This window comes from Cuculus canorus, chromosome 14 (assembly GCF_017976375.1).
Source record: "Cuculus canorus isolate bCucCan1 chromosome 14, bCucCan1.pri, whole genome shotgun sequence".
NCBI classification, from domain to species: Eukaryota; Metazoa; Chordata; class Aves; order Cuculiformes; family Cuculidae; genus Cuculus; species Cuculus canorus.
Genome location: NC_071414.1, coordinates 15,593,589 through 15,620,378, shown reverse-complemented (window position 1 = coordinate 15,620,378; position 26,790 = coordinate 15,593,589). Strand labels below are relative to the sequence as shown.

The 26,790-nt window shown below is 37.3% G+C and overlaps 1 protein-coding gene across 5 annotated transcripts; it reads right to left on the bottom strand.

The window, feature by feature from the left end:
* Nucleotides 1-322: 322 nt before the first annotated feature.
* MAPK9 (mitogen-activated protein kinase 9) lies at nucleotides 323-26,790 on the bottom strand. Of its 5 annotated transcripts, none has more exons than XM_054079446.1 (13): nucleotides 26,661-26,790; nucleotides 24,407-24,515; nucleotides 22,778-22,953; nucleotides 19,326-19,455; nucleotides 18,126-18,184; nucleotides 17,018-17,156; nucleotides 16,122-16,287; nucleotides 14,764-14,835; nucleotides 10,798-10,980; nucleotides 9,600-9,724; nucleotides 8,983-9,046; nucleotides 8,195-8,266; nucleotides 323-7,421 (listed from the first exon to the last, which is right to left on the bottom strand). In XM_054079446.1, exons 3-13 carry the CDS (start codon nucleotides 22,897-22,899, stop codon nucleotides 7,405-7,407), a joined length of 1,149 nt encoding a protein of 382 aa, XP_053935421.1. In that variant the 5' UTR covers nucleotides 22,900-22,953; nucleotides 24,407-24,515; nucleotides 26,661-26,790; the 3' UTR covers nucleotides 323-7,404. The 5 variants fall into 5 exon arrangements, with proteins under 5 accessions (XP_053935421.1, XP_053935415.1, XP_053935420.1 ...); XM_054079440.1 differs by having other exon boundaries at nucleotides 323-7,416; XM_054079445.1 differs by having other exon boundaries at nucleotides 7,212-7,344.

Sequence of the window (26,790 nt, the reverse complement as noted above, 5' to 3'; positions counted from 1 at the left end):
AGTTTCAGCATTTTAAATAAAATTAATTTCAAAATAGACTTGGCAGTAACACCAACTGCTATTCGTGTGTCCAAATGTTCCAGCTGATTAGGAGGAAGCAGCTCCGACCAATCTCTTAAAGTTGTCCTTCATTTCATACCAGTATTTACTTTCTGTGAACTGGAAGTTGAAGTGGTAATGGAAACTTTATGTTCTAAGCACACACATAACTGCAGTAAGATAAACATTCTACTTCAACACAGGAACAATCAAGAAAAGCAAAACATTGCTACAGTAAATAAGACAGACTGCTCAAAATTTTTAAGCATACATATTTATTTGTAATTTTACAGTGGCTTTAGTACTGTTTTACGATAAGGTTTGTCAAGAAATAAACCAAAAAACCTTCAGAACGAGGATTTCGCTAGCACTTCAGAACTAGTTATTGACAATTTTCCTCATGAAATTCTAGTTTCCTTAAAGAAAATCAATCCAAAAAAACAAGGAAACATTACTGCTGTCCATAAAAAAAAGCTGAAAAGCTTTTTAGTCATCCTGAAAACAAAAGTCCAGCATCAGACAAAATAGCCACTGCATCAAAAGGAACATGTTCCTATTGCACAAGCATCAAGAATGAGATATGACAATCAAAGCCTAATTTCATAGGCAGAAGAGGCCACATGTATCTCTATAATTAGACTTCAAAGCACATCTTTCTTCTGAAATTATATACCATACTTTAACTGATATTAAGGCCATAAAAATCAGAACATGGTAACAAGTGATAGGGCTTGATGCTACTTTTTGTGACATCTTTTGTGGGAACGAGGGACAAAACAAGACAGAAAGCATTCTGAAAGGAGTTAAAACTCGAAGGCATTTCAAAACAAATTCTCAAAAGAACTGAGTTTGGGGTGTGTTATTTTGAGTCGTGAGATAAAACTGGTTTTCATCATTTATTTCTCAAGGAGCCTACTATACTCTTTCATAGCATATGATCTGGAGTACACTATAGAACATAGTCTCTGGAATCAACATTTCAATTAGTACTAAAACAGTAAATTAACTCTATTTGTTATTTCCTCTTTAAAATAGATGACAATTCAAATAATCTTCACAAGTTTTCCTTGTGATCAGGTAAGGCTTCACTGTACTGAGTTAACTGCACACAGGTATATGATGTACTCTTAACTAATTTGGTATCTGGATTGCACTAAACTGCTAAAACCATCCCTGGAACGCAACATGTCATTTAATTTAAAGAAAGGGACAGTTATGTATTGCTGACTTTTCTGTTCACTTTATTAGTGTCTAATACAAGAAAGAAATAGGTCCAAAGCAGCAGTAACTACCAAGGAAGTTTTAACATTTTACTTCAGGAAAATCTGGGAATCTGATGAAGCTGAAAATGCACATTAATCATTTTATAAAGTTTCGCTTGCCCCCATTTAAGAAAATATAAGTATCAAAGCCAGACAAATCACTGCTAACCATCTGTTATGTTTTCTTTTAAAAAATTAGCACCAATTAAGCATCAGAATTCATAGAAAAGCTAGTGACACGCTTGGTTTTCAAAAAAGTTTTTCCCCATTCGAAGACAATACGATAGCATATGTTCACGGATATTAAATTAGTTTTGTTATCAGTAACAAATATGACTACTGTTTCAGGTAGTGAACACAAAATGTTGTTCTTCCCCAGCTACTTTCTCCTCTGCTTTGGCTCTCCTAAGAGACCATGGACTGCGGCACTAATGACCCAGCACGGGAGACAGACGCACACAGAATCACAGAACACTTTTGAGTTGGAAGAGATCTTAAAGTTCATCGAGTTCCAACCCCCCCTGCCGTGGGCAGGGACACGTCACACCAGATCAGGCTGCCCAGGGCCCATCCAACCTGGTCTGTGTTCTTACTGCAATTCCCCCCTAAAGTATCAAGGGTTTCAGACTGGTGTTTTAGAGCAGGGACAATGTCCTCTTCAGGTAATCGGAGCACCTACGTCAGTGGAGTCCCAACAAGCAGCCGTTCTGGCCTTACCACAGCATCACACACCTGACGATGCATAGCCAAATGTTAAGAAAAAGTTTTTTGGTTCAGAGAACGAATCCTAACGCTCACGGCCAGCTGACCTCACTACAGGAACAAACGTTTTATCGTTATCTAATAGGTGGCTAGGGAGCAACATTGCTATTTAAGTCACCCTACAGGCATTTGAGTATAAGATGTTTCTCAAATGATTTAACTATGTGTTAAATTTCAGCCCATAAAAAAATTTCTCAATTCAAATCTCTGAGAACAGGTTTATAAAGGAACATGCTGATAAAAACTATCAGAATAGCAAAGATTGCAAACAAAATTTAAACACATTAAACATTTTTTATGCCTTTTTACACACATATCGGTTGTATTTAGAAGAATCCTAAAGTGCTTCAAACCCAGCAATTAATAATAAAGTTGATTTCTTTTGTGCAAAACTGCAAGCACCTTTTCAAAAAATAAGCAGCAGTATCATGGAATTAAATGTTAAAACAATGAAAGGTATTTTCTCTATTTTTGTTTTGAATTCTTGGACCAAAATAATTTGTCATATTTTAAATAAATTGTAGAAGAGTGCATTTTATTAGTTTGATTTTTTTAATGGACTTGTTATACTGTTTGAAATAGCGGACCCAGGAAAATGTCTATCCACAAAGAAACACTGTGGGATTGAAATCCAACAACTAAAATTTTAGATACAAAAATAGTTATTTTATAGAACAGAAACAGAAACAATAGTTTTCTCTCCGCTTTCCTCTAAGTATGAGAAAAGATGGTTACTTCAAACATTAGTTTAGCTCCAGACATTTTTAGCATGCAGAGCGGGCAAAAAATAAAACTGATTTGATAAGTTGTGTAATAAGCTTTTAGAACATCACTACCACTCATGTAATAAGACAATCTAAAATATATGTAAAATAATGAGCCAGAATACACTTTTTCTGTCATATTTCAACTTGTTAAAATAAAAATAATCAAAGACACTCTGGAAAAATCAAAAAAATCACTAGATTAATCTATAGGAACTCAAGTCCAAATTCTGCACCTGGGTGCAGGTGTCCCTGGATCAAAACCAGTTTTGAGCAGGAATAACACAATGAACAACCCAGGAAAGAATTTGGTTCCCAGTATACGGTATCACTAAGTTTAGCATCAAGCCCTGATAGAATCCACATGACATATGTAGACTATACAGACAAAGGCTGTTTAGCATTTACCCCCCCACATTTAAAGTACTTCCATTTCAAGCGCCACAGTTCAAATGAAACAATCCACAGGAACTGTATTGCTGCAAGACTGAACTCATACTCCAACACAGCATCATGTTCAGTAAAGATTTGTCTGCACTTTTAACACCTGAACTTCCAGCACGCATTGAACCAGAGGACTGAACTCCTGCCACAAGGGTCATCCACTCAGTTCTTGGTGACTCGGGTAAGTCAGCTGCCCTTTTGATGTCCAAATCTTGCTTCATTTATAAAACAATTTTAAGCCAAATGCAATCAGATCTAAAAAGGAAACTGATTTAGCACTTAAGGCCCTTCCTTTAGGAAAGAAATTAAACATATGGAATAACTTCTTTTTTAAAACTGAATTTGAATAGACACACATGCTCTGTTATAAAAGACAGAAAACCTCAAGAGCCCTCTGGTTCACAACAGGTTTTGAAACCTAACAACCAACTAGTTAATTTCTAGTTAAATCTGAGTTTATTTTTCCATTATTTTGACCAGGAAATGCAAACCCTTACCGAAAACATTGCAAAACTTGAAAGGCTGTTGGCAAACAGTAGGTTTCCAGTCATTAGACTAGTTTATTTTGTATGATCCATGCAGACAAAGCCTTAATTTTGACATTCACTTCTCATCTTTGTCAATAAAAACCTTGACCTGTCATATCATGGTATTTCCTCAAAGCACACTTACAGACTGCTTATCCAGATTTCATAACACCAAGCTTCTCTTTCCAAGATTTGAAGAAAAATGATATAAGCACAGATGAAAATGAACTGTTTAAAACATACTCCATTTCTGCAATGCCTTTCAGCTACTCAGTGTTCATAGATGCAACATAACGTTTCTGGTAAATAATCTGATTGACAGCCGCAGATCTCTCTTTTTCAGGTGAGCAGTTAAGATTATAGATTGTATCTCTGGTGATCCCCACTTATTCTTAGTCATATATCATAAACTGTTTTGTATACTGCAGTAGTGTTAACACTATACAAAGCCTCCCATAAAGAAAAAGTAACATTCGTGTTTACAAAACTGAGCAGATCTTTTAATATATAGGTATATGCATACACACATATTCTTAATCTTTAAATACATATAAATATTTATAAATGCCAAAGTGCAAAAAAATGGTCAATTGCATCACACACATGGTTTTAGTATTAGGAATAAAAGTGATTATATTGCACACCAACCTCTCTAAACTTTTAAACCCCTGTCACATTACATGTGCATTTTGTTTTCCATCAATGATGATGTTCTTACAGCATTGATGACCACTTCACAAATGTGGCACTGAACTTCACCTGCAGTCAGGAATACAGCTTTATCTATATAATCCGCATGCAGGGCATTTACAGCCTATATGTGCACACTGAAACACAGCACGGGAACTCTGGCATGCATCTGTTCTGCATGCATTTAGCCGAATAGAATCTGCATAAGAGCCTCCTTGAGATCCATGTCCCGTCAGGTTAACAGCAATCTAGTTTTGAGTTATACTGGAATCAAAATCCACAATATTCACAGACATTTCATGCATGCTCTGAAAGCAGCAACATTTCTGTAACGTTCTGAAGCTTCAATGTGTGCCACAGCAAGAAGACATAAAAAAAATAAGGTATGAGACAGTTTTTCCTACAATAAGATTTACAAATAAGCTCAGTTAATCTCAGGGGTTTCTTTGTCCAAGAGCACATGTTCATGCTAACAGTACATACTAGGAGAAGGTCAGATAGCAGTTCAAATCATGGAGATAGGGCAGTTGTGTTAAAAAAAGAACATTAAAAGACAATTTGAATCACATAATTTAGGTTGCAAGAGACTTGGAGGTCATCTGGTCCAGCCCCCCGTTGTTCTGAGCAGCCCAAGTCCAACAGGAAAAATTCAACTCTGAATGTCCAAAACACATTGGAAAAAAAATTTAGTTGCATGAAGTCTTCTAAAGTAATAAATGTTAAAATGAATACAGCACAGTGCAAATTCAGTTGAAAAAGATAAAAGAATTGAAAAATGAAATCTAGGTGAATACTTGCATAGTGAACCACTAATATTCATTTTGAATAGGTATCTTCAGTAATTTAAGCTTACACAAATAACCAAGATTTAGAAAACACCGAAGAACAGCAACCTGTACTGTTCCACTGTACGGTAAGTAGGCATTTTAAAGCGTTTTTTTTCCAGTGACAAAAATGCACTAAAACTATTTCATATATACTTTCAGTTTTCAAAGATAAATTAAGGTAGCCATAGGTTTAAAACCAAACACGAAGAACCTTGAGTCCCAATATCTTGCAATTCAACTAAACATTTCTAAAAATGTAAGATTCCAAATGACAATCCTGAAATTAACAGTGTAGTAAGTGCTTTTTTAAATTTATTTAAATTGTCTGGGACAATAAAACCTGAATATTTTTGCTACCACAAATAAAGCTATTAAAAAGAGGCACAATTTTAATATAAAAACTATGTTTGCATAAAGAGAAAATGCTGCTTTTCAAATTTTAAGGTCAGAAATAACGGACAGGTCTTTTTTTACAAAAGAAAAATGTCAGTAATGCAATGGCTGGTTGGGCCAGTCTAAGTTCTATTAATATATTCAAGTCAAGACTATCTGGATTAACAGCTAAATATAGTGCCTTTAAGAAAGTGGTGTTTTACCTTATCTTGTACATCTCTATTATATAGTTTAATCTCACACGCATGCACACACACAAGATCCTTTAGCAAAATTTCATACCAGTGCACTACAAAATGAACATGCATAGGTTCACAATGTGTCATATAAAGCAATTTAAGCCCTACTCTGCTGCAAATGTGTTTTCCAATTCAACATACTGTGCAATGTAACTGGTAATGTCCATATTATCCAATTCTGAAAGCTGTATTGATAAACCTGTATTGAAACGGCAAATAATCTCCTCTTCTCTGACACTGTAATTAGAAAATATGTATTAAGTATACTTTCTTCCCCCAGGACAAATAGAGATGTTTTCCTAATGTGAGAATAGAGCTGAGTTCTGCTGACTAAATACTTAATTTACAAGTGACTCAAAACTTCTCTATTTTTATGTTTTTTATTACTCACTAGATAGAATGGACCCATTAAAAAAATGGAAAACATTTATGCAGCTTTTTCGGGACTCTCCAATTCATCAGTTTTCAGGGAACAAAGAGCATCACATTTCCTTTTCTGTTTGTTTTTGTTAAAGGACCAGTATTACAAGCTACAAAATATATTTCAGCACACTCTCCTCTTCTAAACAGGCACTGCTTCACATCTAAGTCACTCATCCTTTCTTTAAGATTTAAATAAGCCACTGTATCTTCCATTCAGATTTTAAAGAGTGAAAAAGTTAGAGACATACTCCTAGGTGACATAGAAAGCAATGGCTATATTCTTTAAACCTCACGTTTATCTGTTCTGCAAGGTAGACAGAAACATTGGCAAGTGAAGATAGAAAGGGCTCAATAAAAAAAGGTGCTATGTTTATGAATAACTACCCTTTAAACATAGTCCTGAGAGTGTCCAATGTGCGAGTGCGCACTTACATACAACACTCCAGTTGTTAAATAAAGCAAACAGCCACAGTCACACATTAAAACAAACTTCATAGAGACTATACATTCAAAAAACCTACTAATGAGCAATACTGTACTAAAATGTAAACAACCATTGTGTCACAGAAGCCTGTCAGTTGGGACTGAAGATTCATGAACCCACTTAAAGAAGAGTTATTGGCTAAAAGTCTATTAATAAACTGCTCACCTGAAATAGGCTGAAACAGAAAAGCCTATTATATTGTCTAAATTTAATATTTTTTGTTCTTTAGACATTGATTTGCTTTCATTCTACAACACTAAGCAGGCAATTTCATAACAACTGAGTAAAAATACAGGCATTACTTTAGCAGAACATGCAGAACATGGAGTTTTCCTACTTGGTTCCATTGACTTACAAGCAATTCAGGCCCAATGGAAGCAAGAGTTCTTTTCCAAAGTCGAGTCTGCAATCCTGGCTGATCATCGACATCCTTCAAGGGGTCCTGTCAAGGCATCGAGGCTGCTGTCTGTATCTGAGGCCAATGTTTGCTCTGTTGACATGGATGAAATGTCATTGATAGATGATGACTGGGAAGGACTGGTGTTGCTATTCACTGCTGCATCTGTGCTAAGTAAACCAAAGATAATAAAATCTGAGGCAAGACAATATTGCAGGTACAAATAATCATACTTTTAGACTCTGAGCATCACTTTCCCCACAGAAATCCTTAGAAAACAAAGAAATTAATAAACAGCAGAAAAGCAAGCACTAAGTTTCCTAGTGCTCAAAACCTGAGGTGAACATTAGAAGATTTTAATTTTTCTCCCTCTCTGGGGAGGCAAAAAAAAACAAAAAAAGAAAAAACAATGTATAATGTGAATAGTGACTTAAGTATAAAAAAAATCTAGTAAAAATAGTTAATAGAAGACAACAATATTCCAGTTACTAAACCATGAGAACAGCAGCAAACCGAGAATTCAATCACTGGCATAAATACTTTGCAATATTAGCTTTTTTTAAAACAAGGAGCCCTAACAATGTTCAGCCCTACATCAAACGGACTCACTCACACAGAGCCACAGAATAAGCATTCAGCATAAAAAGATGTATGTGCAGCACTGACGTAACATGGCTTTGATTATTTAATTTGATGACCAAACCCTTTGGGAATAAGGCAGCTCAGGGTGCTAGACACACAAGACTGAAGTTTTCCTACAATTTAATTCATAACAGTGAAAAATTACCCCACGTGGATATCCAAAGGGTGGTCAGAATCAAAAGTCTTGAACACCATCACTTTTGCCTACCTGGTTTATTAAGCAGGATTTCTTCATTCACTACTGCAATAGATCAGCACTATATATCCTAGTTACCAGAGAACTACTGAAACAATGACTAACCTGAGGGCTGATCTTTTACCACACCATTCTTGCTTCTTTCTTCCCAATCCATTACTTCTTTGTATATTAATTCTTAAAAAAGAAGGGAGGGAGGAATGAGAGAAGAGACAAAAAAAAAAAACAAACACTTTATAAGATAACAGAGGATTTGGATACAATTTACCTACGCATAAAGGTACATCAAAATGGTTAAGGGCCAGTCTGGCAGTATAGCTATATAGATATTTATTTTCCTTTTCTTTTTTTTAAAGGCCTATGACAACGTTCAGAGCATCCTACACCTTTTCTTTATGCACCACAGAAAGACACTAAGCATGCACCAAAATCAGGATATTTTTAAAATTGAATAGCTGCCCATTTAAAACTAACAACCATCTCACCCCAACAATCTACAAATACCTATAGTGCACCAATATTAACCAAAAAAAAAAAAAAAAAAATCAGATTTGGATTTACAAACACATATGGATAATCCCTGTGGAAATTTTACTTTGATAACAAATCCATATACAAATGTCTTTGTTCTTTAAGAACAATCTCCACAGATACATTGAGGAAAGTCCAAACATTTTGAAGTGGAGTAAACAAGTAATTAGAATAGTGCATGAAACCCCTTTACTAACTATAACTAACTCCTTTACTGACTTTTCATATCGCCACAAGCAGTACTGAATAATTGGAAGAGTGGGTTCCAGTCAGTTACACAATCTCACACGCACATCCAGCAAGCCATGCATTAGTAATAACAGTTATTACAATAAACGTCATTTGTCAAGCTCATGTTTTACCTTTCCATTCTTCAATTGCATGTTCTCTTTCTTCCAATTGTGCATCATAGATTTGAGGCGGAGGCTACAAAGAAAAGAAAGTCCATAGTGTATCTACCACATCAGGTTAACATAACCAGTCACAATTGTAAAAAAAAAAAAAAAAAAAACAACACAACTTCAAATGGCAATTTTTTTAGCATTTTGTTACTTTTATCTTTGGCAATCTGTTCCCTACATCAAAAAATTACATTCATTTTACAACTCCAGAATGTGCTTTTAAGCCCTACCTCCCACTGAAAGGCTGTTTAAAAGCAACAGCAAAAATTAAACTCATTGTAAGGCTTTATGGGGCCTTAGAGTAAGCCCTCTTTTCAAAAAGCCCTAGATTACCACTACATAGGCACCTCTTTCCAAAAAAGCAAAGGGAACTATCAACAACTACATCCAAAACTACATCAATTGCACTCCAGGAGGTGTTTTTCAGGCAATTTTGTACCTAATGTTGATCTGAAGGCTTTATCTGTCACTTTTGCTAGCCAAAGAATGAGTTCAAAGCATGCTCTTGACTAAAACTTAATGTATTCTTTAAAGTTATTAAACTGGTATCTTAAAATTTAATTTAAATGCAAACTTACAGCTTCTGCTTCAGCTGGATCATACCAGACAGTAATATAAGGATGACGTAAGGCCTCATCTACAGAAATTCTCTTGTCTGGATCTACTACAAGCATCTTTGATAATAAATCTCTAGCTTGACTGGCTAGAAAGTAAAAACAAAAAGAACATACATGTAAAAGAGCTGTAGAGTTTAATGTCTGGCACAGAAAACAAACACTGGGAACAGATGACACACTGCAACAGATTTCTTAAACATCTATGCTTTTCAATGTGTCCCATTTATTGGTGACAAGAGAATAATTGACTTCTAATCCTATAGGGTTAGACAAGCCTCAGAGAGTAAGTACCGATTATAAACTCTGTGCAACACCAAAGCCTGCATCTCCCTGTAGACACGGAAGCACTAGCATGCACCGACAGAACAAGCGAAAAGAAGCTTTCTTATGCTGTTACTTTTTGTTTGTTTAAATGAAGTCACAATCCTTTACTGTAAATGTTGTTTTACTGCTATCGAAAACATAAACCCTTCAGCCAGCACCAACTACCCTCAGTTTTGAACAGTTCACAGTCGCAGTTTATTTGGCACTGACTACTGAACATAAAACCCACTGAACATATCTCAAATTTTTAAACTTACAGCTTGGTACAGTAACATTCTAAGTTCTCTAGTATCAAATGAGACTTTCTTTTAAAGTTCTCACTGCACAATAACTGGTTATCCAGTCTTGCAGTGGCACTTCACTGAATTCTTTTCTGAACGATCATTGTAATAATAAAATAGACCGTAACAAGGTATTATAATTTTATGAAAAAAAAAATTTGACCATCTAGAGTACACAGAGTGGAGTTTTTTTTCATTTTATCAGTAATTACCTAAGGTCAAAATACAGACAAAATCAATTATATACACACATTAACCAGAAAAAGATCTCCACAACAATTATTACTTTCCGATGATATTTAAGCAACAGACATTATTCAACGCATTAGAATTAAGAGAATTAAACAGACTACTAGGAACAGGAAAATAGTTCTGTATTTGTTGATTACTACTAAGATTTCGAGACATGTCATAGATGAAAGAAAAGTATGCAGCTTCTAACATTGATAGCTATTGCAATAAACATTATATATTACTGTTTTTTAATTAAGTGCATTGCAGGCATTTTAAATTAACATCTCAAAAAAACCAAAATCAAACCAAACTTGCCTTACTTTTTAACTTGTCACGATCAGATTCCGATGGAAATATCCAGTCTGGGAAGAGCTCTTCAAATTTAATACCAGGATACTTCGGCCTGTTTTCTACATAATTCCTCACGGTAGGCTGTAGTTTCTTCATGAAGTCTGCTGATGGTGTTCCTAATTGTTCAATAACTTTATTCCATTGATCAATATCTGCACCATATCTTTAGGAAAATCAGCTGGAGAATGTGAAATCTGCACTATACAAAAATATAACTCAGAAATCTGAGAAGTTAATGAAAACTTGAACAAAGGACACAAATACAAGCTTCATTCTAGGATCGACAGTACTTGAGTTATCGCAAAAAGCTAGATTGACATAAAACTAAGATTCAGATTTTGTAGTCTTAAAGATAGGCCAGAAGCGTTGCACAATGCACTACGCTTAAGTATCTTTTGCTAATTATTATCTATTGGTTCATATTGAAAGCAATACTTTTTGGCGGTCCAAAAGAAGCTTTATTTCGAAATTGTATCCATAGCAAACCAACTATAAGAACAGAAAAGAAAGGCTGCTGTTGAATCTTCTGAAGTACAGCATAATACCCTCTATAGTAAAGAAATTTAAGTATTTTACAGGAATTGCATTAACAAGGCACAAGCTGAAATCGTGCCTCATGTTTCTTCTGAACTGTCCCTTCTCCCTCTTTCAAGGGAAGGCATTTCCCCAAGACATGGAGACGTCTGTTATAGAGGTACCAGAGTCTGCTCTGAACAAGTCAGACTGGGATAAAAAAGCTCATTCATCTCACTGAGAAGGTACTGCACTAGTACTCCTGATATTTAAGTTTACTCGGATTTATACTTCGCAGTTCTTCTGATAAAAAGTATGTGCAATTCCAGCAGACTCTAACCATCCACCCTACAAATACTGATAACTAAATTCATATCCTAGCACCCCAGCCTATTCTCACAGGCAGATTTTGTAAGACTACAACAAATTTGCTGCACTTTTTATAAAGATGTATTCAAAAACACTGAGGAGCTTTTATTTCAGTTAGCATGCCAAGAATACAACTAGAAATATCACATAATCACAGCTTCCTGCTAAGACTTTAGACTTCTGATACGAAGACTGAATATTGTATTTGCTTATTAAATATGTTCTAACGAAAAAAAGTACAGTAAAATAAAAATTAAGACATCAGTATTGTTAACTCTCATGCTAAAACAGAGGACACACAAAGAAAATTTTGACACACACCAGGAAATTTTGTTCCTAGCTGGAAAACAGATTTCTGCGAGATATCCACCAATCTAGATTCAAGAAGATGCTTTCCTTGGAGTAACAGCAGCCTGGCTAGCCAGCTAATCAAATTAGAATCCAGCCTATTGTGGTCTCAGAGCACCAGGAGAAGGCAGCAAAACTTAATGACCCATCCCACCTTAGTAATAAAAACTGTAAAAAACCCCACAATGTTTCAGATGGATTGCTTCAAAGTACCATGCAGATACTGAACATCAAAAAAAAAAAGCCAATGCAGAATTGAGACAAGCTAAGCCTGTTATCAGAAACCCAGCTGAGAGAAACCTTTAATTTACATGTAACGCATGCAGAGCACGCAACTTTGCAACCTGCAGACAAAACTACCCTTGCTGTTCTAGTGACCTGAAGGTCAAAATAACCAGAACCGTTTAGTCCACGCTAAGCACGCTTGCCTACTTTTTAATTTCTCTTCTGCAGTCCCCAAACCAGAGTTTTATTACAAGCACAATAAAGCCCGATTTTTCCCCAAAAATGCACGAACATCACTTTGTTCTTTTTGCATCAGTCAGCAGTTAGTTTCCTTCACCATTTGGACAGAAAGAGAACTTAAAAACCACTCTAGTGCTGCCAGGCTTTCCATTATTTCATCTTGGGTATCTATGTAACTGCCAGCAACTGCAAGGCCCTGTTCATTGTCCACAGCACCAGCCAGAAGCAGGCTCAGTGCATCCATCACCCTGGCAGCATGGAGCACTGTGGCCCAGGCAGAGCACTGCTGCAAGTATCCTCATCGACCAGATGGGAATATATCAACAACTGAGTCCAAGAGTAGGTTTTCTGGAAGATAGACAAGGCCACATCATTAGGCAATGTGCTGAACCTGGTTCCCTGCTCTAAATCTCTGAATACTAAAGACGTTTTGAAATTGAAGTAAAAAAAAAAACAAACAAAAACCAACCTCAAAACTCCACAAAAAAATCCCACAAAAAAAAAAAATAGAAAGCTTCACAGCAAGGCACACGAGCATCCCCCATAATAAACCCCATTCTCAAACAATCCTGCCACTAAAGGTGACAAGAAACAAAAACATGACTGAAGCAGTCATCAGTCAGGAAAAGTTTTGATACTGACAGTATTTCACACTAAAGAGAACCACAAATCTTGCAAGAGGCAAGAAACCCTGTAAGTACAGCTGTGCACTTTGCTAATACATCTGGGGAGAAGACTCCTTGAAACATAGATTGGCGGAGCTTCAATGGCCTCCAGAGCAATCAAAGGTGATAATTTGCATATTCAACAAGTATGGACAAAATTTCCTTTGTTTATTCATGAATAAATCACATGCAGGTGAAAGACACATAACAGACATGAAGAATTGTGTTAGGTTGGTCTGAAGGCCTCAAAAGGTAAAACAATAAGTATAGAAAGGAAGAAAGGTGGAAAACAAAAAGAGCTCTTTAACAATCATTTGTACTACTAAATGCATGATCAGCTGCTGAAGATTAGTGTCATAAAATCTAGCATTAGAATTGAAAGTCCTCCTCTATAAGATACATAGGTATCTGTGAACAGGTATATTTTTAGTGGTGGATTCAATTTTTCCTTGCTGATGAGCAAAAATGTTATACCCTCTTCAAAATCTTGGACCAGAAGCAGCTACAGCTCCTTACAACCTACAGCCATAACCGGCAATCGTGGTTTATTACATCGTCTGAATTCTACTCGGATCAATTTTGAATGTTCAGTCCTGCAAGACTACTACTTTGTAAGATATTATTTATAAATGATGAAATTTGTTTTGCTCCAATTTTTGCAACTGGAACTTGATAATGAGTCAAATGTTTTAAATTCTGTTTCTAGGGAAATATTTTGAAATACATCAAAATCTTCAAAGAACATTTACTTAACTAAACCATCATTTCTGCTTACTTAATACAGCACAGAGACTCATTTGTGATCCAGTCACGTATTACTGAGGATTCTCTAAGGCAGCAAAGCACATATATGAGGGGTTTGTTTGTTTTTAACAGAGAAAAATTTCCTACAATCACTATTGTACAAGAAAGCAGAATTTTATCAAGAGAAATCCAGGTAAAAAAAACATTGGAGGGAGGAATGGAGGAATAACAATCTTATAGAACAGGTAAGCCCAAAATAAAACTTTCATAGAATGAAAAAAAATCCAAAAAGAATGTTTTTCTTTTTATAATAAATAATAGTAGTAAAAAAAAAAATATTTCTCATGCAGTGTGCTTGCAACTAGGACACTGCTGTCCAGCAAGCGCTAATAAGCAAGAAAAAAATCTGATTGAAACTCAAAAAAACTGCATAATAGAAAATGAGTCTACTGTTCAAACAAACAGCAAAATCCATGCACAGTAAAAGGTAATTTTGTAGGCTTTTGCTTACACAATTTAACTACAAAGAACAAGAGTAAAAAATATACTTACTGCTATTTTTTAAACCTAAGAGTATCCTTTTTTAAGCTATAAAAGACAAAGCTCTTAATATAAATTCTATGGATTTAACCAGTACAAATTACATTAAATAGTCTACCAGGAAAATAAAAGGCAAGGCTCAACAATTTGGTTAATGACACTAATTTCAAGTAGTACAGTAGGTCTATTAAAACATATTATTGAAAATATTGCTTATGCATTTATTTTTATACAGATCAAAATAATTGTGTTTCTGTTGAATGGGATTCAAGAATGACTAGGGAAGGATACGATCAGTGCCTTGGAATATCACACAACCTTTCACCAATTCTCCCATGATGCACCCAACTGACCAGATATCAACTGAAAGTAAAAATGAAATGATCAAATTATGAAGTATCATGAACAAAAGTGAGGAAAACAAACAAAACCATCTAGCATCTACAGGAAAACACAACAATGTGGAAAACCAAACTGCTAACATGAATTGTCAATCATATCAACATCAAACAACTGCTGCTAAATTTTGTTATTAGCATTTCGTAAAATATAATCAGTGTTTACATTTCTGAATCGACCATGAAGAAGGATACAATCTCTTCCTGGGAACAGGACTTTATGGAGGACCATTTCTGCCATAATGCACCCAACAGACCAGATATCCACTATCAAATGTTAGGTGCAACAAGGACAAAAGATTAAAGAAGTTTTTTTAAATATCACAATTACGTATTGTTATGTTCACACTGTATTCCTACAGTCCTTCAGATAAGTTATGTTTTGTCCCATCCAGAATAGCCTCTACTAAAGCTCTGATCCACATCAGCACTTGCTGCAAGACAAGCTGCCTTGTGCATTAATGAAAGCTTTTTTTCCATTATCAGTAGCCCAGCAAGGTCCTGCGAGACCCTTGTTTTACACAGCCAAAGGTACATGTATGCAAAAAGCATGGTATCCCCAAGCCCCTGCAATAAAGCAAAAAGATGTACTAGCATTGAACTGCAGAGGGGACGGTCCTCCTCCACAGCTAGTAAAAATCAGCAGGTAAAACCCCCAATAATGCAAGTCAAGGACAATTTACTAGCCAGCAGTTTTGTTGGCTTAACATTCAATAAATTACAGCTGTGTTGGTTTTAGTAATATAACAACCAGCCTCTGAGTGCTATGCAGACTTAAGAGCATATAAACATGGTTTATCATAGGGATTTGAAACAGATTTTAATAATCAGATGCAAAAGCAGACAGACTGCCAAAGGAAGATGCTTCAGAATAAAGTCACACTGATAAGAGTTTGTTGTTTATAGACTGATGATTGTTAATTTTTTTAACATCATCTAGCATTAAGTATCTCAACGGGGTGGGTTGTAGGATAATAAAATGGCAACAAGACAACAGGACAACATGTGAAAAAATAACAATAGGAAGGGGAGGGAGCAGTTTACGTTAAATGAATATAGGCATACAGAGCTGAAAACTATTATAGTCTCCAAAATTATTACAGTGTAATTTTTTTTATTTCCAATACCATGAATAAGACATTGCAACAGACATGGCAGAGGGGAAAGAGCCCTCCCTTCCACGTTCTAAAGCTGCTATGTTCTGAGACAGATGTGCTTTTGACAAAAAAAATTGTTATTCCAGCAACTTACCATTCTCTTTATATCCCATTCCAAGTATAACCTCTGGTGCTCTGTAATACCGTGTTACTACATACGGAGTCATCATAAAGTTAGTACATGCTGTTCTTGCCAGTCCAAAATCAAGGATTTTGAGCGTACAATCTGATTTTACTACTATGTTGCTGGGTTTCAAATCCTAACAAGAAATAACTTCAGTTAAGAAAGGATCAACATACAAACAACACCCCCCCCGTTCACAGTCAACGTATGCCACCAGTTCACTTCACATTAACAACTGCATATTCCTGCTCTGATGCATCTATTTATACACATATTAGAGTTAAATACTGTAAAGCTAAGTACTCAAAAAATTCTGAGAAAACCACAAAGTTGTCTGCAGAGTTTTAATTTATCCAGTTGTGCACTGTCAGTATAGTCAGTTCATAACCATCTATACACACGTACAATGTGTACGTGTATCTGCTTCCTTTAACACTTTAAGTGGACCTACTTCGGGTGTGAATAGTTTGTGGCAAAGGAGATTGTTCCAAATACAGTCATTATTAGTGCACAGATCCTGAAGACCTTACCAAGAATTATTCAAATATCTGCAGGAAAAGAAGTATCCCAATGCACAAAGCATTAATATGTGTATTTGTTAACACAAAATCAGCCACTTATGTTATGTGATTAGCAAATTTCAAAGATCTGGGATCAGTTCAGCATTAGTTAAACCCAAAGAGCTAACCTGATTCAACATCAATTTACAATGAAGTCTTTACCTTCTAACTAGAAACAATCTTCAGGTTTACTAATATTCTTATGAATAAAAGAAACAACTGCATGAAATAGCCCCCACCTTCTCCCCATTTCACAAGAACATTTGTGTTCATAAAGAGTATTGTTAATGATTTAATACTACCTACTCTGTGGATGATACCAGCCGAGTGAAGATGTTTTATACCACATAGCATTTGGTAAAGAAGATAAGACATTCTTTCATGATCCAATTCCATATGAATAACCTGGCACAAATTGGCATCCATCAGCTCCATAACCAAATATCTAGAGCACAAGAAAACAAGTATTAACAAAATTAAAGAGTCTTACTTTTTATATCAGGTTTATGTTTAGCAGGAGAGATGTCTAATAATAGTGAAATACATTGCTAATACAAGGGTCAAAAAGCTTATGATTAAAAAAAAAATCATGCATAACCAGGGTTAAAGTTAAATTATCTATTCAAACAGATATAATATTAAAAATTAAGTGTCCAGCAGTCCATCACAAGACATCAGAATTCCACTAGCTTTATGAAGAGTAATACAGAAGAATTGAGTTTATGCAGCATGAAAAACGGACCAAAGTTGATGCAGAAATTGCAGATATTGCAATGTATCAAAAGATGATGCTTTTCACTCTATTTAAAAAATACAAAAGTTAAGAAAAGCACAGTAAAAACTAAGAGGGAATGATTCATTTTCAAGTTAAAATACCATCTGCTCATCCTCTTCAGACGCATACAGTCCCCATTTACCCAAGAAGACCATTCACAAACCACAACTTCACTGGAATCTACAAATACCCCACCAATTACATCACCATGAGTCCCTTCTAGTCCAACTGACACAGCATGCATAAAAAAGAAATATATTCAGTTCTTCACTGAGGCCAAACATACTGTTGTGGTGATGTGACTGGTATGGGAAAAAAATGGTATCAGGTTATCCAGTTATTATCCTCATACAGAAGACAAAGCACACAAACAAGATGCATATGCAATCAGTACAGCAGATGGACGAAGAAAAAATAAATAACCTTTTTTTATTTCCCACCTCCATCTTATGCATGTAGTGTAACAAATTTCTTGGTCTTTCTTAAAGAACTCTAGAAATAAAGACCTATTAAACACTAAATTCAGCCTTTAGCCACCCTCTGTTTTCAAAGCATGAAGTCTGCATGATAGTGGAAATACAACTTCAGGGCTCAGGCCAGTATTTGTCAGGAATATTAAAACAAAAATCCAGTACTTACACATCCTGAAATTCTTCTAGTGACTTCTGCGGTGTAAATACATTTAATAAACTAATTATCTATAAAATAAAAATAACTGTTAGAAGGCACTTTCACTTGAATTCACACAAAAATCCATTGTTGCAGAGTTACTACTCAAAATCACATGTGCACTCTCACTATATGTAAGTTCAATGTTACTTGGCTTCACTTAATTCACACGTGCTAAAAACCTGCCAGTTCAGAAATAGTTCAAAACTGTAGCATCTATACCAAAGGACCTAAGAAAGTACAAACCCACTTTTTTTCTGTTTAAAGTTACACAACATCTTCTATCTCCCTTCTCAGTGCCTGAAATAGATCCTATTTCTCCCCCATAAACACTAATCTCTTCTTTTAAATCACATGTGTAAGGAATTTTAACCAAGCTGTCCAACACCACATACACAGAGGTGCCTGACACCATCTCATTAAACCTAGATTATGGTGTACTATTTCTAGAAGAACTGCTAAAATTACTGTACTGCCCTCCTTAGTAGCCACCTTGCTTTCATCCTGCTAGTTCTGGACTTCACCAAAAGGTTACTTAAAAATCAGTCTTAAAAGGCTAATTGACTCCAGTGCCCAACTTCAACGATCAGCAATGTTTTTAGTTCATGTTATTATCAGAACAATCACATAAACCTTATACTCTTGTACTTGAACGGTGAAGTATTGATATTAAGACTTGCTATTTTAGAAGGTTCAAAGATTTTAAAATACATATGTATTCTCCACAGTATTTCAGTTCTGTTTACCAACAGACTGTTAGATATTACCGCACTCCTGCAAACCCCACCAGTTAAACACTATCTAATAAAAATCTTGCCAAAGCTCAAGACTTAACTACAGTGCAGTTACAAGAGCCAAACCCACAAACCTACTGCCAAGCAGGTTTGCTGCAGTTTGACTTGAAAGGACAACTGCAATCCAGCAAGGCCAGTTCTATAAAGCCTCGGCTGATGGTGAATCTACACCAACAACAAAGCAAACCCCTCCTCCCTCTTGACACTTCATCCTCTCAACAGTTCTCACCCAAGAACTTAGTGCTACATTGTGGAGAACTGAATTATCCACAGCAAATCTTTTTACTTCGGTTACTAACAGCAAGTACCCGAGCAAATCCTGAGCTTTTTTGATAACTGACAGTAATGAAGGAGAGCAATACAAAGCCAAACTTACATTTTTGTGATTGACACATTTTAAAAGAACAAGCTCTCTGTAAGCTCTTTTTGCGTGGGTTTGATTCTGAAAAGGACGACTCAGCTTCTTTACAGCAACATTGATTCCAAGGACTGTATCAAATGCAGCACTAGAAGTTTTCAAAGACAAACAACTTAAGTTGAAGTCTGTTTGAGGGAAAGGAGGGGGCAAAAGGGAGACAGGCGTGAGAAAGAAATCAAGATTCAAGACAAAGCATATCCAGCATATCCACTAAGCTGCTTATACTAACTTCAACTAATTTTTGTTTAGAAAACAAATAACCTTTAAAATCTACACATCCTTTAATAAATACAAAAAGGTTAAACAGAAGCAACTGACACTCATCTTCAGAAGTCTTCCTGCTCTTAAGACCAAATCTGCTGATTCAAAACTAATTCAGAACTGCAAGATCTAAAAATATTTTAAGCTTATTTGAAATCAAGACACATTTTGATTGCCTAATCAGTATATTTGGAGTATATTTTGGACAGAGTTGCTGACAATCGTTTAATATTTGCAACAGAAATTTCTCTTTCCTGAAGGAGTGATAACCATGTCTCCATGATCCTTTCTGCATGCATCAAGACTCTCCTGTATATGGACAGTTTAAAAATCATACACAATTAGAGTGCCCAGCAGAAAACTACATTCTTCACCTTGGTCTTAGAAAAAAAATGCACAGAACTGAGTGATGTGGAAAACTCAGATTGCAAGGAGCAAGACAAGAGTTTAAAAGTGAATACAACCATTAAGTTTGTCTTGCTTTTTCAGCTGTGTTTGTTCCTTCCCTCTGCAGTTTGAGGTACAGCTGTAAATTTTAACAGCTGTAAGAATCTAATGCTAAATTATCAGTGTACACAGAACAAGACTAAAGTGGGAATAGTCTTCATTATTAACACAGGCTGTGGCAAAATAGATATGAATTCAAACTACAAACTACCACAAACTACTCAAGAACTGCAGCCTTTACATAGGTCCATTTTTAAATAAGGACTCCCACACTATTCTATTTCCATTTAATGTTCCTTTCACAAGGTAAAGTAGGAAAGCATTCTCATTCACAAATATTCTCCAAGCACTATTAAGCTCTTTGTGAGCTCCTTCCCTACGTCATCAAGATACACATGATACCAGGCCTAAAAGGACCGTCATATTCTAAGTATTCTTACAAAAACCACAGCTCCTATGTGATAACACTGCTCAAATCACATGAAGTTTACCAGCATCAAGTCACTGCTTTCCCAACTGGAAAAAGCAATAGCACGAAGCAGGGCTCACCCACAAGCTGTTACGTTTTCTTGGAGGCATGTCCCAAATTGCATGTCCCAGATTTGAGTCAATGTGCCATTTGCACTAGAGGCTTACTAGCATTTATTTTAACTTAGTTCTGTGAAATACATGTCATTATTCAATGATACTATCACTCTCAGATTTAAAACCTTTATGTCTATGCAAAACAAAACACAAAATGGGAGGAAAGCAACTGGCAAGACAACTGAAGAAATTATTTTCCTCTCAAATTTGAAAGCACTGACATTTCAGTATTCACATCGCTTCAGTATTCACATCACCTAGAAGGCACTGTATGCAAATAAAATAGTTTTGCATACGTTAATGACTTTAGCTACACCTGAAAATTAGTATAAAATCAATAACCAACAAGTTCTGCTTGAATTGTCTGTTCAAGTCAACTACAGGTCAGCAGTGGACAAAGCAGCAATTTTAGGGGAAGTGGCCCTTTCTGATCCAACAAATTGGGAATGTGTCAAAGCTCAGTCTGAGCACATACAAAGAACTCCACCTGAACCTCTTACTTTGCTCATTTACATTGACATTCCATCTCAAAAAAAAAAAAAAAAAGTCTGCTACCTACACAATCCAAGGGGAAGAATTAAAACCAGACTTGAAGAAGAAAAAAAAAAACTGATAAAGATTTATTTTAATTTACCAAGAAAAAAAAAAAGACAGAATATATCCTCTGTTACCACTATGACCACACTTCTAAATATCACCCAATTCTACCTAAATGAACAAAAAAAAAAATTGATATAATTGATGTTAAATATCTTTCCCCACTCCTGCTCATCTGTATTCAAAAGAGACTTTTTCATCATGGCAACTGTTTCAGGCACAGATGTTAAAACGCAGATTTGCCAGAGTTTACCCAGTCATCCCCTTGGCTACTACAGAATGTTTATAAGTTATTTCAGCATTTGATATCATAGAAGAATCTCAATGTCTGTCCCACCGTGTAACAGCAATTCCAATTTGATCACAGTGAGCTGTAGTAGGGTCTTCACTGCGTTCATGATCTTGCGCAAACATTTAATACTAAGAGTAGTGATGCCATGTGCATGATGAAACACAGGGCAACAGGGCTATCTAAATTTAACAAATAAAGGCACGTTCTCAAAAATGTGCTTTTTTCCTGCATACTTAACTTACTACAGTTATGATAAGGTCAAACAGACATCAGCAGGTGCTGTATAAGGAGTTGCTCACAACCCATGAGTCACACACTTATTCTGCAGAATTTATAGATGAACAGAAATTGCAGACTGGATTTAAAGCATGAGCAGCCCATCATGTGTTGCAATGAAGTCTAATATTAGAGACTTCCTGAGTGTATCTGTTTGCTGCCCTGCGTATGCCGTTGTAAAAATGCAGCAATAAACATTTCTGCAGTTACTGAGTAAGTTTGCACACAAAACACAGGCCAACAGTAAGCTGTGTGGAATGGATTGCTGCAGTCTAAAAAACATGTGAAAATGTTCACCTTTAGCTGGCCCAGAGGTGTGGTGCCACATAAGAGACTAAGGTTCAGGATCAGACTAATGACTCTCATGTCCTGGGCCAGTGGAGGCTGGACACAGAGCTGAGGTGACACACAGAAGAGCCGGCCAGCCCAACCCCTCACACAGCATCCCTTTCTGGCTAATCCATGACTATGACAATGATTTGCCTCATTCTGCCAGTTAATGGCAAGGCACTGCACTGATGGCTCCTAGAAATGGACAGGAGTGATCAGGAATAAAAGAAGGGGAAGAAAGGGGGTCATGACGAAGAAACAAGTAAAACCCAGAAGCTCTCACCATCGCATTGTCATGATAGCGCAGTGTAAGGTGTAACTACATGGGGAATGTGAGAACTAGAAACAAAAATAAAGTCGTTAATGAGAATGAAATTCATTGATGGCTTTTATTTACGCAGTTATCCAAGTATTAATTTTCCCACTAAAAACAAAACAAAAAATAGTTTGCATACGAACTACAGCAAGTATGTGTTTTCGAATTTATTTAGTCCACAACCCTGTACCAAAGGACAGAAATTATCATGAGTATTTGACATTCTGGCACCACTATCAGGAACACATTCTAATTTTGTTTTCTATTTATAGCTTTTTATATTTAAATAAAGTATTTCTTACTCACCAAACAATGCCCTGTGCCCCTGATCCTATGGGCTTCAATTGCTGGTAACGTTTTAGTACAGTGAATGTTGAATCTGCAACTTGAACGCTGTAAAACTGACTATCACATTTACTGTCACTCATGGTGTAGTGTCATGTAGTTTTCTCTCTCGACCACCTGATAAAAGTTTTCAAGATCTTAAAGAAAAAGGAAGAAAACAAATGTTCAATCTCTCACCGGTTCCAGGCAGACAAAACAGAAAATATATTACACATGTTTTAATATAGACATGTATTTTTCAGTAATATACCATTAAATAAGTATTCTTTCAACCTCATGTATTACTACTGCTAATGAAAAATACTTGCAGACAGACAGCAAATTATTATAGCTTTCACAGCTTTAAGTAAATGCATGTTTCTATTCTGATTCCTAAAACAAAAAGCAGCTAAGTAAACAACTGTAAAAGCAAACCCTCCCAAACCCAATAACTCTTCTCCTTGAAGGATACTCCTCAACTTAAAATTACTACCATGTGCTAGGACTGTATTAACTTCTGTATTACAGAAAACAACCTGTATGCCTTTCAAACACTGATAACATAGATAAAAGCAACAACAGAAACAGGTGTTCACAGATACAGAAACAAACAGGGTCTTAATAAAGGACTTGATTGCAACTGCAAAATGGGATCGAAACAAAACAACTGCCCCCAAAATGCCCACAGCTGCTATAGTTTCCCCCTTTCAGCCTAGTTCAGTAGGAAATTCCAAGCAGGGCTCTGCCTGCTCATCTCTGCCAGGCAACTCTTCCCCGATCCACACCTATTGCAACCTACCCTCCCTCCCTTTTAAACACATCGTAACATCCTGCACTATCAGTAAAGCACTCATGGTCCTACAAGAACTAAGAGTTTTGTGCTACAGTCAGAAAGAGACTTCTATGCCATAATACAGCATAAGTTAAATCCATCTGTCAAGAATGAATTAGAGGTAAGCAATTACATCAATGAGCGAGGTAATGGACTAAACCTCTTTAGCTCCAAAGTGCTACGGTAATGACAGTACAGACCTCTGGTTTGTTTTCCTGGGCCTCCATCCCTCTTCCAAACCGTACAAGAAAATTACCTCAAGAATTACTGAGGAGATCACTAACAAATGTTCCATTTTTAATTTCACATTCACTATGACTCTATCTGTCACTACAGCCCAGAATAAATAGCACAGTCAAGTCTCTCTTAAAACAGGAATCGAAAGCAGAGCACCTTCCCCTGGAGCAGCTGTCCTCACTACTGGCCTACACGCCTGCTTTAGCTCAAGAAGAGCAGCTTCTCTCTCTCTCTCTCTTTGTTGGCCTGCAGAATATTTGTGAGACAATGCAAAAAAGAAAAGCCTCAAGAGCAACCCAGAAGACTGTCCTAGAAGGGCACAGATGCACACAAATGGCTTCTGGTTGCTTCAAGAATTAAAACTTGGACTTCTCTTCCTAGGTGCTCATAGGAGATAACAGCATCTGTAACAGCATCTTTTCCAGGGCTTAACCTAGCAGAACTCCAGGAAAAAAAACAGGCGGAAGTCCTACTAAACTGGGTTTAAACTGGTAGTGGCAAGTCTTAAGGGATTCTCAAGGAATATCTGGAGTCCCTTTTACCTTCTAGTTTCTCAAAATTTCAGCAGCATTTTAAGCAGTAGACATTCAACTTGGTCATATCTGGCAGCAATTTAGGCAGTACGCTTACTTGATATTTCCTCTTAGAGGCCTAAGGAAAAAAGCAAAGGAGAAAGGATCAGCAAAGGGAAAATGTGAGCTCCCAACTTTCTGTCTCTGCCACAGCTGTAGCAGGGGGAGGAAGAAAAGTATACCTCAGACAATATTTTTAGGGGCAGTCAGATGCAGTTCCACAACCAGTTCACACTAACATAAGACCAAAACGCAGCCTCAAGAAGCATGCTCAGGCTTTCCTCCTACACCCCAGGAACAACCCCACTCTTCTATCCAACCCTTTTTATTACTCCAAAGCACCAATTTTTCTCATTAAAAAGTGTATTTTCAGTGAATCTTCGTATGCTGGAAGAAAGGTATGGCTGGAAGGTCAAGGTCAAGGTCCTACTTAACCAAGACAGAGCAAAACTAAAAAAAAGTATAGATTCTACATGTGCTGACAATCAAGTTAATGACTTGTGGGCAACATGAGAACTGTGCTGTACCTCTTCATGGGTTAATGAAACACTTTCTGTAACACAGATAAAGAAGTAGAGGAAAAGGAAGTTATCCTGAACCAGAGAAACTCTCCCCTTATGGAAACTTGTCTGTACAAAGTCATCCTTTAAAACTAACTTAGAGACCAAGCTAAGCTCTTTAGACACAAACCAAGGGGGGGACTGGGGCATCACAACACACCAGTTTTATGTATTCTGATACCCTCTACAGCTCACCACGCTAAGTACCCCGCCTCTCCATAAAATATGGAAGAAAAGCAAGCTGGCTCTAATTTTGACTTGGGCTGCAAGCTCCTTGGAAGCAGCACGTTACTGAATCACGATGTTTCAAGATGTTTTTCTATTTTAGAGCATGCACAGGATGCATATAAACTGAGTGGGGTTTTTTAATATAACGTGCTTGTACAATTGGGTAAATTTAGGAATCACAAGGCTAAGTGAGCACATCACACACAGGAAACTTACAGGACTGGTTTGCAACCTGCAGTTCACAGAAGATAACAAGTAAAACACATCAAACCCACCATCAGTAGGGCCAATGAGTTGTTACATAAAATTCCAGTAAGAAACGTTTAAAAGAAACTCCACTATAGCTCACATACTGGATTAAACAGTCACCCCCCCTTAAGGACATTTATTAAAATGGCCACTTATTATTAACCAGATCCGTCCTCTGGATATCTTCACGTCAGAAACTTCTGAAACAAACAGGCTATAAGCAGTTGGAAAAACATCACCAGGGTTGTTTTGGTTACAGAAATGTTACTATTGACCACCATGCACAAGAACATCAGGAAACTTTGCTTGATTTTTAAATCTCAAGCTAATATTCTACTGCTGACAGAATGAACAGACAATAAACATATCTATATCTATATTTACAAAAAGACATGGACGTTCCATGCCGAAAATCTCCCCCTATGCTCATATACACAGTTGCAAATGCATTTCAAATTCAGGTATGCCCTTTTAGAAACTATAATCCAGTAGCACTGCGGGTTTCTAATCTCTACAGCAATACCTATCAACAGGTACGAGTCCAGCTACAATGTCACAGTGAGGTGCCTCCTGCCGCACTACTCACAACCCTCGAACAGGCTGTCACACCAGGGAGGTGTAGCAAAGCTGGAGCTGAGTAACTTCAAGCGGTTACAGCAGAGCTTAGAGGTACTCCGGATCCGTTCAGCTCTTTGAAAACTCGACCCTTTTTCTTTAAGCAACCCAAAACCGCTGTTATAGCATCGCTCGGGTTTTAAACACAGGCTGCCGCCAAAGACGGGACGTGTCCCACCTGCGAGGGGGTGGGAAGAGGGAAAAGTTAAAGAGCGTCCCTGCCGCAGCCAGCCCCGCGGCTGAGAGAAGCTGCAGCAGCCGCACAGATGAGCCTCAGCGCATCGCGTATTCCTGCTGCCTCTCCTGCACGGAGCCACTTTGGCTCGGGATCGGCGTTCCCGCACCCGCAGAGGGCGATCCCGGCCCGGAGGGGGGGGGAATGGAGGGGCGGGGAACGGCATGGAAAAGCAGGGAAGGGCAGGGAAAGGCCCGCATCCCCACTCCGGGGCAGCCGCACGCGGGGAGCCCCGCTCTGCGCTCGCCTCCCGGGCGAGGCCCCGCGGGACGAGCCGCGCACTCCGCGCCTCCGGCCCCGCACGGCTTCTTCCCCCCCCCCACACTCCTTCCCTCACCGTCTCCTCCTTCGCTCGGCGGGACGATGCGCAGCCACCGCCTCCTCCTCCTCCGCGTCGCCGCGCGGCGCTGCCCCAGCCACAATGGCCTCCCAGAGCTCCGCGCCGCGCTGCGCGCGCTGACGGGCAC

Bases quoted from the DNA above. Each gene is read 5' to 3' on its own strand.
- MAPK9 (XM_054079440.1), bottom strand. From the start codon at position 22,899: ATGAGTGACAGTAAATGTGATAGTCAGTTTTACAGCGTTCAAGTTGCA. The intron at 19,456-22,777 runs GTGAGTAAGAAA...GAAAACTTCTAG, and splicing joins GGGGCACAGGGCATTGTTTG to TGCTGCATTTGATACAGTCC. The intron at 16,288-17,017 runs GTAGGTAGTATT...ATTTCTTGTTAG, and splicing joins CGGCTGGTATCATCCACAGA to GATTTGAAACCCAGCAACAT.